The following is an 11,220-nucleotide window of genomic DNA, read 5'->3' on the forward strand; positions in this document are numbered from 1 at the left end:
AAAAATCCGCTGTGAAGCCGTGCAGAAACCGCTAAATTGCTACATTGTCAATGTAAAATTATATTATTTTGCCGCTGTGAGTGCTAAAAATACCCGCTAAATCCCTATATCAGCAATACAAATTTCATAAATTTTACTCGCTAAACTAACGCCGAAAAACGCTAGATCTAGCGGGAAAACTGCTGAATTGGCGACACTGGATGGCAACTACCGACTACCGCAACGAGTCTTCTGTGCTCGTTGGACTAACGGTACTCTTTAGACTTTGGTGTACACTGCTGACCCAGAGACGTTTTATAGTTTAACCATAGACAAATAATACTGTATACATACAAGATCAATACGTAGTAAATACGTATACTATATAACATCTTTGAGTAAATATGCATCCATAGATAGTTGGTAACCGCTAGGATCGCTAATATCGCCTCATTACAATGCGAAATAGTACCGGCACAGTCTATTGTTCCTAGTACTTACAGCGCTCCAAGCGGCTAGCAACTACCGCGAGAATTGAAAAAAAAATCATCCCGAGCTTCGTGACTGTATATATTAGACTGTGGTCCTATCCTGATTTTATGTGTCTAATGTTTATGGATAAAGGATCTGTGTGTGAACTTGAATGAAATAGTTGTGAGTTTATTGCATGTACAGCAAGGTATACTTCTATGTCTATCGTTTGTCGCACAGAAGTGACAGAAGAACAAAACAATTGGTGAAAATTGTTGCGTTAGCTAAGGTTTGTAGGTTAGAAGTATCCTTAATACGACAGGACGTTATTTTAACTTAAGTCTATGAAACGAGTTGACATTTATAGACAAGGCTAATATACTTCGGCAGTACTGACCATTCTTTAGTATTGGGCTATAGGTAGTTACTATAGTCCACGCAAACAGATTAGGTTAGGTTTGTTTCTATGTTGTTTAGTCAACTGTTCGAAGACAGGTCTGAACTTCATAAGTGATACCAAGAAGACATCACTTATGAGGCAATTAAGCCAGGAGATAAGGTGGGTAGGGTGGCCAGTTCCTTTCCCTCGCCATTGCATACATTGCCGACTAGTTATATATACACACATCAAAAAAAGTTTGGAACCAAACAGGCTTTAAGAGTTTTTTCATCTTCCAGTATTAGTTGAGTTTGAATAAGGAAACCTGGTGACTACTTTAACGATACATAATAAAATATTAAACATAAATTACTTTTAACTTTTTTTATTGAGGCATAAATAAACAAAAGAGAAACATAGTAAATTACTGTAAGAAGAATAAACTGTCAGTTCAATTGCATGTAGTTGGCAATGTGGACATTTAAAAAAAACTGTTTTAGTAACGTGTCATGCCTCCTCTGGTTCTGACGCGTCTTGGCATGCTCTCAATCAGGTTGTCGAGGTGCTGCTGATCTAGACGATCCCATTCCTGGATCAGAGCCTCTCTGAGCTCGTGGAGGGATTGGACAGGTGATTGACGACGGTGAATGGCATTCTTTAGCTGGTCCCAAGCATATTTCTATCTGGTGAGTTGCAGGCCATTGCATACGGGTTATTCCAGCAGCCTGAATTCGTTCATTTACGATGTGACCTGGCATTATCATCTTGAAAAATAGAATCTTCACCAAAATGTTTCCTATAGGGGATGACAAGACTTATGGCAATCTCTCTCCAGTATTTCACTGCAGTCATACCACCTATCATAGGCACTAGAGGCCCTGCATCATGCCTGCCCAAAACATGATACTTCCACCTCCCTGCCTGTAGTATTCTGCAGGTACTGCATAACCACGTACTCGTCCTGAATCAGGTCTTAGATAAATCCTTGTCTCATTTGTGAATAGCACAGAACCCCACCTCTCTTGCTCCATCTCTGATGCTCTCTTGCCCATCGAAAACGAACAGCGTGACGATGGCTGTTGAGTGGAGGTACACGCCATGGTCGCCTTGCATGCGTGTTCAACCCGTGAAGACGATTTCTAATGGTTTGGGTGCTTATGTCTTTCTAGTTGTCCGAAGGAAAGCACTTCGTAGCTCTGAAACATTGGTTTTTGGCTCCTTACGAACTAGATACCCCAAATATCTGTCTTCAGCTTGAGTGGTTACCTTCGGATGACCTTTTGCTACTCCATTTATGTGCAAATAACGCTTGCAGGTCTTTCCAACAGCACTATGGCTAACACCAACATGCAGGGCAATGTGCCTATGTAATAGCCCTTCTTCACATAAGGTGATAATGCGCACTGCTATGTGTTCAGGCATACTAAACTTGTTAGAATGCCTTCAATATCCTTTATTTTAAGGGAAAAACTGTTTAATATCGTATATTGATAGAATCAAATTATGCAGTGTTATACATAATCTCGCAAAACAATAGTTTGTTTATTAAAATTCATACCGTAGCAACGTGATTAACTTCAATAGAGTGGAAAGGTACCTATACAATCAATGGGATAACACAGATTTCTTTTAAAGGAAGAAAATTATATAAAACTCTGTTGGTTCCAAACTTTTTTTGATTTGTACATTATACTAGTCAGACTTCTTCGTCAAGTGAGATGTAATTGGCGCCTTGCCTCACCAGTCTTGTGCACGCTGGCCCCTCTGCTCAGTTGTAACAATGAAGCTTTTATTTTTTCAGATAACGTCAAGATGCAAAGGGAAGAGAGGCAATTAGATGCTGCCCTTGAGGCAATAATTATGCGTGTAAATGATCTAAAAAACTCTATAGGATCAATGCTAGTGAAACTGGAGCACGAGTATGAGACGTTGAATTGGCCCACATTTCTTGATAATTTTGCATTAATGTCTGGACATGTAAGTTGCACAGTTCTTTTGAATATAACGTACGTTTTCTTATTATACTGTAAATCTGAATTTTCACATTTCTTTCCTCTAGCTCACAACACTATCCAAAATGTTGAGCCACGACAAGTCGCCGACACTTCGCAACCTCACTGTGCTGCCTCTGCTGCTGAGTCCCGACAGAGACGAGGAGTTGTTGCGACTCTCAGAAGGACGCGTGCCCGCATTCTCCCACGATCTTGTGCCAGACTATCTGCGCACGAAACCTGAGCCTGATGTAGAACGCCAGATGATACAGATGGAACACAAGGCGGCCAATCTTGCTTATGAATCTGCACAGGTATAATCCTACTGAGCTTCGGCTGAGCCGCGATTGTTGTATCGTGATATATTAAGTAATGTTAATTACGACTTCCAGAAACAGGTGACAGCATATACCAAAGTCGTGAATCACGTGTGGGACATCGTGAGCAAGGCACGCGAGGAGTGGGAGACAGAATCAGGGTCTCGATCAGGTGCCACGCAGACGTCCTCTGTGGCAGACACCCACGCTCTGGTGGCCGCTGTTGGAATGGGAAAGGGCCTCAAGGTTTGTATATCACCTATGGTATAGCCTACAGCAGCGAGAAGGTGTGAAGGCCACCTTCCTGAAAAGAGCATTTACCCCGAACTCGCAAAGGAGCCCTTCTGAAGGAGAGAAACCAGAAAAAGGTCGAAATACGTACCACTGGAATTTTACACCACGAGCAACAGCATTGATTGAACCTGGGCTTGGCCCAACCAAGACATGAGACATGCTGTGGAGTAATGGTTAGCACGTGGGCTGGGTTCAAATACTGGTTGGGACAAGTTACCTAGTTGAGGCTCTTTCCAGGGGTTTCCCTCAACCCATTAAGAGCGAATGTTGGGTAACTTTCTGCACTGGAACCTGGACTCATCTTGCTGGCATTAGCATCTTCATCTCACTCAGACGCTAGATAATTATAGCAATTGATAAAGCATCGTAAAGCAACCAATTAAAAAAAAGAGAGAGACACATAGTGACGTGACTAGTGGCACATAAATTTCATCTCAAAGTGTGTTCAAGAAGTGACTTTCAGCAGGCTGATAACATACATAATGTGCCACCAAAGACGTTTTATAGTTTGTAGGACATCTATTATTAGTAGACATTGAATTTTTAAGCATTAAAAACTGCAGTTTTAAGTGCCTAAAATAAGTTGCAAATTTAATAAACTACACTCTATTTTAGTAAAACTAGGTATTTTAGGCACTTTGAGGTTGAGTTGAGTTGAGTTGATTTGAATAATTTTGAGGGAAGCTTAATTTGCATAATACACGTTACTATTCGTTAACAGAAAACCACAATTTAAGTCACACAGAGTTATTGTGCACTCAATGTTGGTTGCTTGACGGTTGTCAGCCCAGTTTGAGGTCTGTGGATATAGAGGGAAAAATTGGATCAGTGTCTGGTAGAGTTCCCGGGTAGCTCAGTTGGTAGAGCATTGGTACGTTTAAGAAGTGAATCTGCAGCAACCATGTCTCATAGACAGCATCAGTACAAAACAACAGAACTTTAGAATCATCTATATTTCCAGATTATAACGACTGTAGGCGTTTGTTTACAAAACAAGCAATGGTTTGGCTATTCACTTTCAGAAGTTCCTTAACACATAGAAGATGCGGGATCGAAGGTTCATCAGGGTCAAGTTTCCTACTATCATACTTTCTATATACCTATTCATAGAGACTGAGGTTTCATCTACAGAGATCCATATGTTCGCCTAGATGGCGCAGTTGATATAGCGCTGGCCTTCTGTGTGATGGCATTTAAGTGTGCGTAAATGCGACAGGCTCATGTCAGTAGATATACTGGCATGTAAAAGAACTCCTGGGGGATAAAATTCCGGCACACCAGTGACGCCGATATAACTTCGGCAGTTGCGAGTGTCGTTAAATAAAAAGCATAATTAAATTACTTATATTCTCCTGAGTGGATGCTAAAGTTTCATTGTACATTGTCTAAATAATTTTTTCAGACGGGATATTTTGTTTGCAGTATTTTTGTAAAAACTCTCTTAAAACCGGATTTTCAATTGCATTCCATGGAACATTGGCAGCAACAAATGTCTGGTTAAGTCTGCATAGAAATTGCTGCTGAGGTTGAAGTAGGCTGTGTCAGTAGAGTTTGCCTTATGTCTTGCTGCCTCAGGCGGCACTTCTAAAAGGTGTAGAAGTTAATCCTAAATGTTGTATTGTAGTATTTCTATCAGAAACTGCAAGTACTTGGTTCGGACAACCAAAATCGCGTGACTTTAACTATCTTAAAGTGTAGTTGTCTTTAAAGGATTTCACCTCAGCACAGCTCAGTCAATGTAGAAATACTATAATAGGCCTACTCATTAAAATATATTTCAACTGTTGTTACATACTAGTTTGCTACAAATCTCGCAGAATATTATTTTTCCATCGAAAGTGAATTGTGGAAATTCTGTTAGCCATTGCCGGAGGAGCATAGATGTTGCACTTTTATCTTTGGGCATTAAGCTGCGCAGGATGACGTAAAACTTCTCAACACAAATAAGGAGAGGGAAAGAGGAACAGCTAACAGACATTCAAAGTAACCGTTGTACAGCATTGCTGTTGAAATTCTGTTTGTGTTAATCCATGAAAAACTGACCTTTAATATTGCTGACCTGTATGAACAAGTGAGTAAATAGTGAAATATCGAAACTTTACATTGATTTAGGCATTTTAAGCCGAATATTAACAAATTAAGTTCTAACAATCATTTTAGAACATTATCAAACTCTATGAATAGCTTTCAATTTTCATGAAACGTAAATATTAATCATTATTTTTTCCTTTCTCGTAAAGGAACAAAATAGGCATCTGCCCTGAAATCCATGCTGCTCTGACTTACAGCCTATGGTGCAGCAGCCTGTGCCATCCGGCCCTCAAGGGATGATGGTCGCCCCTGTAGGTCGCCCAGGTGCAGGTGGACCCCAGCAACCCGGGAGTGGACCCATGAACCCAAACCAGCCCGGGCAAAGTAAGTCTGGTCAGTCCTTCATGCAGGAATGCTGTCAAGTGTTCCATTTTTTCTTATATTGCCTGATTCCAGGCTTCTCTGTGGAGCATGAAGTTGTACAGTACTGGGGACATGAACACGGGAGCAAAACGGACATACTTGATAACAGAGCATTATTTTGTAAGGCAGATGAATGACAATCTTTTTATAGCGTTTAAATTACTGTTTTAATTCTCATATTTAACTATAAAAGGCCAGATAGTTAAAGTGAGCCTCTTCAAGTACTGCTCTGTTATGTATTGCATCATACACAAAAGAGGCCGTGTACCCGCAGGAAACAAATGAGAATTGAATGAATTCTAAATTTGGTAGCATTTTTTAAATGTTAAAGTGAAAGTTCGCGTCTTCTATCATGTCCGAATTACAAGTTACTGGCAGTTGCTGTTTTTGTTTGCAGTGGGTCCCATGGGCAAGGCGCCCAGTGCCATCAAGACCAACATCAAGGCCGCCTCGCAGATCCACCCCTATGGCAGGTGAACAGTCTGCTGCTGCTACTTAGATCTAGTATGGATATAACATCAATAATAATAATAATAAACTAAAACAAAACAAAAAAAAAAAAAAGCGAAAATTATTTTGCACCTACCTTGTGACTGCAACACTTGCAAGCAGACTGAATGTTGGCATAACAGTGAGTGAATTTTCAAAGAAGACACAAACAGTATATGATGCGTGGCTGACTGTGCTTTTGAATAGTTCGAGTTCCATGGATTTGAAAACCTCTCCGTCGTGGACAGCCTATGCTGTATACAGTCAACAAACTTCATGGCGTGAGAAGATTAAGAGTTCATTTTAAGCATTTTAAATTATTTTCTTGTTTTGCCATGTCAGTTTATCAAGTCAATAAAGAATTTATGGAAACAGGAAGTTTTAAAGTTTCTCTACAATGATGGAGGAGCCAACAATTTTATCAGAAACAAATAAATGGTCGCAGATACCTGCTTTGCATCCATCTTATCACATTCCTTTTACTTAACCTTTTGACAGAGTATATTCTAGACGATGCAGTTTCTTCGCCTGCATAGTGCAGTTCTAATATGGCCCGCACTAGCAATCTTCCAAATGGAAAGTGTTTTGATGAAGCAAGGGTCTGGGCACCATCCAACATTGTCATTGTGAATGCTTATTATTTGCGCACAGAGTTGATATTATGAATGTCACTAACTGTAAGATAGAAATATTTTTATTTCATATCAATTTCCTTATAATAGAAATTAATACCAAAATTCTATGGTGCGGGGTAAAAGGGCATAAGTCGTAAATTGCAAGTTTCGAGTAGAGCAAAAGCAAAGTTCGAAATAAGGACCAATATCATTATGAAGGGCTGGAAGAGAATAGACATGTCCTTTGTATCATTTGAAGAAGTACATTTTTTGTACTCATATGGAGGTCACCAATTTCTGACTTACCATCCTTTTTGCCGCGCAGCATAGAATTATTCTGAACACACATGATCAAACCAAGTGGCTTCCATAGTTTTCATCGTATAGGCCAGAGGTCTTCATTATTTTTCCCCGGGGTCTGGATTGATGGTGTTATCACAGTAAAGAAGACTTTGGGGTCCAAACATTTGATTGAGTAAGACAGATGCTGATCTTACGGTGACTGGTTACTCCGTATAATTGTAAAGAAGTATAGATATAGAATAACTGCAGAAAAAAGTAACTATTGTATATATTAGCAATGCAACCAGTGGAGTGTGTAGTATAAGCAACACATACACACAGAAACTAACATTTTTATATCAGTGACATTTCAAATTCAATGGCAGGATGCAATCTCATCAGTGGGGACAAGGGGCATGTGAAATCTTTTCAGTGTCCACAGAGTACGAAGTTCCAGCAATGGTTAAGCAGTCCTGCAAGTGTTCATTAGCTATTCTGAATCTGAAACTGTTATTCACAAAATTCACGTTGGAAAACATACTTTGCACACATATGTACATCGACTCAAACATTGTCAGCACATATTTTGAAAAGGTATGAATCACTATATGATAGCTAAAACAAGACATACTAGTATAGTAGATATTTGAACCTTCAGGGGGGCAGACTGCAATTCTGACCATTATTTGTAATTAGAGAATTAAGAGAAGGACTATTAGTAGCCAAGCGAGTAGAGCAACAAGTTAATATTAGAAGATTCAATATTCCGAAATTAAAAGAGAGGAGACTAAGCAACATTATCAGGTCGAAATTTCAAATTCAGTAAGTTTGCCACTTTAGGAAGTTCTGACGAAGTTGGGAAGGAGTTAGATATTAATAGCGTGTGGGAAAATATCAGAGATAATATCGAAATTGCAGCTGATCAGAGCATAGGTTATTATGAAAAAAGAAAAAGAAACTGCGGTTTGATGATTGTTCCATGGTAGTAGAAAGGAATTGGGCAAAATTGAAATTCTTACAGGATCCAGTCCAGGTGAATAGAGATAATTATTTCAATGAAAGATAAGAGAGATTACTTCAAGAATGAGGTAGAAGCAAATAGTAAGAATAAAAACATCAGAGATTTATATAAAGGAATTTAAGAACGGATATCAGGCAAGGAAGAGAATGGTGACTTGCTTGCAGACTCTCATTCAGTCCTGAACAGATGGAAAAACTATTTTGTGTAACTACTAAATGTACATAGGCAGATAATTCTCCCTACTAACAAAGAAAATCTACTCCTTAAAGTAAACCCGTTACAAATGCTAGATATTGAACATTATACAGATCTACTGGAGAATGTCAAAAAAGATGACACTCCAAAAGACGTACTGAAATCATTAACCTTAGAAACAATACATACAAGATTCCCAGAACAACAATAGCTCCATATTTTTACAGATGGCTCCTTGCTAACAAATCAAATCGGAGCTACATGCCGTCTGTTCTCGTTGGATTTGGTACTACAAATTTTGATTGAGAAGTCGAGGCCATATCTACGACACTTCAAAATCTTCTACACAGAATAACTAAATTCCAACAAGCAGTAATTCTTTCCGACTCAAAAGCAGCCATTTTAGCTATAACATCCAATTTAACACCAAAAAATCAACAAATTCTTGAGTGCTGGAAATGTCTATTTCACCTCAACAACCTAAAGAAAAAAAATAGTTTTTCAATGGATACCAGCACACTGCGGATTGACTGGCAATGATGCTGCTGATTATCTTGCTGTGGTACTATTCAGAAACCTGCTACACAATTATCCTATTATACAACAAAAAGAATGATTACTTCACAATACCACAAAATTATAACAAATCATCATCTCCAAATTTCCAAAAATAAAAGGTGGGAATCTGTCTCAACCCAAAACGTCCCTGGATACCCAAGGAAGAACGCAGTTGCAATTTTTAGACTGTTTACGGGCCACGACTGCTTGGCAAGCATCTCCACAGGATTGGAATGTCTCCCTCACCACTCTGCCCCTTATGTGATCTTCAAGAGGAAATGGATCAAAATCATCTTCAACACTGCCAGCCACTACCAACTCGGCATCCTTGAGTGAAAAATACTGGAGGGCGAGAGAATTAATGATTTCGTTGTCAGAAATTCAGCATTAGCAAACAACAACATAGGCTGAATAGAAATGATCGGGACAAAATTAAAATACAAACTGCTGAGCCATTTATACCCGAATCCACACTTTCTGAAGTTGAAATTGCAATAGAAAATCTGAAAAATTACAAGTCTTCAGGTATCGATCAAATTCCAGCAAAATACAAGAGAGTGGAAAAACATTATCTGGCGAAATTGCTATTTGGGAAAAGGAAATTGTAGCAGAACAATGGAAGGGGGCCATAATTGTACGTATCTTTAAGAAAGGGGAACTAACTGTACTAACTTTCGAGGAATATCTCTTTTGTTGACACCTTATAAAATTTTGTCCAATATTCTTTTGAGAAGATTAACTTCATATGTAGATGAAATTATTGCGGATCATGAATATGGTTTCAGGTGTAATAGATCGACTAGTGATCAGATTTTTTGTATTCAACAGATATTGGAGAAAAAAATAGGAGTATAAGGGCATAGTATATCAGTTATTAATAGATTTCAAAAGGGTGTATGACTCAGATAAGAGAGAAGTTTTATATAATATTGTTATTGAATTTGTTATTCCCAAGAAGCTAGTTCGATTTTAAAATGTGTCTTAGTGAAACATACAGCAGAGGCCGTATAGGTCAGAGGTACTCATTGCGCTGCCTGCAGGCCACATGCGGCTCTTCAACTTACTGCAGTATATTATGGTTACTACTCTTTTTATGAGAAATATTTTTTTTAATTTCTGTAATAACGAGAAACTGGAGAACTTTGGTTACCCTGCATCATTGCTGGCACTGAAGATGTTCGACGACACGTCTTTGTTTTCTTTGAAAAAAAAAAAAAAAGAAAAGAGTAAGATATCATAATACCGTGCACTCAAGTTTCGATAAAAAGTATCCACAACATTTTCAATCGAGGATAAACAAACTGAAAATGTTAAAAATGTCCGTAATATCTAAACAGAAAGTAATGTATTCAGCCGGACATAGAAACAGAAGCATTGTACCACATAGTAGAAATTAAGCTGAGGAGATTGTTAAGAAGTGCCTTCTAGCTCTGTGTGACACTTTTTCGGAATTCAAGAGAGAGAGTACAAGTGAAATAAAATAACAAATCAACCTTCTCGTGTTAATATGATTTTACAGAAGAAAAGCGGAGTCCACCCTTAAACTTCAAAATACCAATAATATGCAGGGTTGTTCTGTTACTTTATATTGAAATAATAATAATGTGCCAAATAATTTAATAATTACAATTCCGCGTATATTTAAGCTTCAGTATTGTGGCTCTCCTTTAATTTATAGTGAGTACCATCTGTAGATTGGTCCGGAGCCAGAGAGTACACAGGAGCATGATTTATTTCCTGCACGAGTTTAGCACAAATATCCATTGATAACAATTTTACCCTGTGTACATTTGTTGCAGCATATAGTGATGTAGTTTCACAATCACTTTGGCATCACTTGGAAATAATGTGCTGACAGTTTGGACAAGACACTCCCTCACAATTTCAGAGCTGGCAAATGAATTTTTTGCCCTCCTAAAATCCAGGATACTCTAAAGACGTCCATGTTGCACTCTCTTGGTCTGTGGTAACTCATGTCATGCACTGTTGACAGGCCTCTATTGAACCTTCCAGTTTCGTGCATCACGGCCAAGTGGAAATTGTTTGTCAGAACTGGAGTGTGTACTGTTGAAAACACGCTTTAAATTCCCAAAGAAACTGTCTGATTGCATAGTAAACATGTCTGTTTTGAGTCAGTATGTTCAGGCAAGGAAAAGTAGAAGAATTGCATTTCCCA

At 38.6% G+C, this 11,220-nt stretch overlaps 1 protein-coding gene across 7 annotated transcripts; it reads left to right on the top strand.

Annotated features, from left to right (window-relative positions):
• The first annotated feature begins 195 nt into the window (after positions 1–195).
• Positions 196–6,752, top strand: MED8 (mediator complex subunit 8). Of its 7 annotated transcripts, none has more exons than XM_069836522.1 (6): positions 196–251; positions 2,631–2,806; positions 2,889–3,134; positions 3,213–3,383; positions 5,720–5,846; positions 6,283–6,752. In XM_069836522.1, exons 2-6 carry the CDS (start codon positions 2,642–2,644, stop codon positions 6,360–6,362), a joined length of 789 nt encoding a protein of 262 aa, XP_069692623.1. In that variant the 5' UTR covers positions 196–251; positions 2,631–2,641; the 3' UTR covers positions 6,363–6,752. The 7 variants fall into 7 exon arrangements, with proteins under 7 accessions (XP_069692623.1, XP_069692621.1, XP_069692619.1 ...); XM_069836520.1 differs by having other exon boundaries at positions 240–377; XM_069836518.1 differs by lacking the exon at positions 196–251 and adding an exon at positions 258–747.
• Positions 6,753–11,220: the final 4,468 nt, after the last annotated feature.

Source organism: Periplaneta americana, chromosome 9 (genome assembly GCF_040183065.1).
Source record: "Periplaneta americana isolate PAMFEO1 chromosome 9, P.americana_PAMFEO1_priV1, whole genome shotgun sequence".
NCBI lineage: Eukaryota > Metazoa > Arthropoda > Insecta > Blattodea > Blattidae > Periplaneta > Periplaneta americana.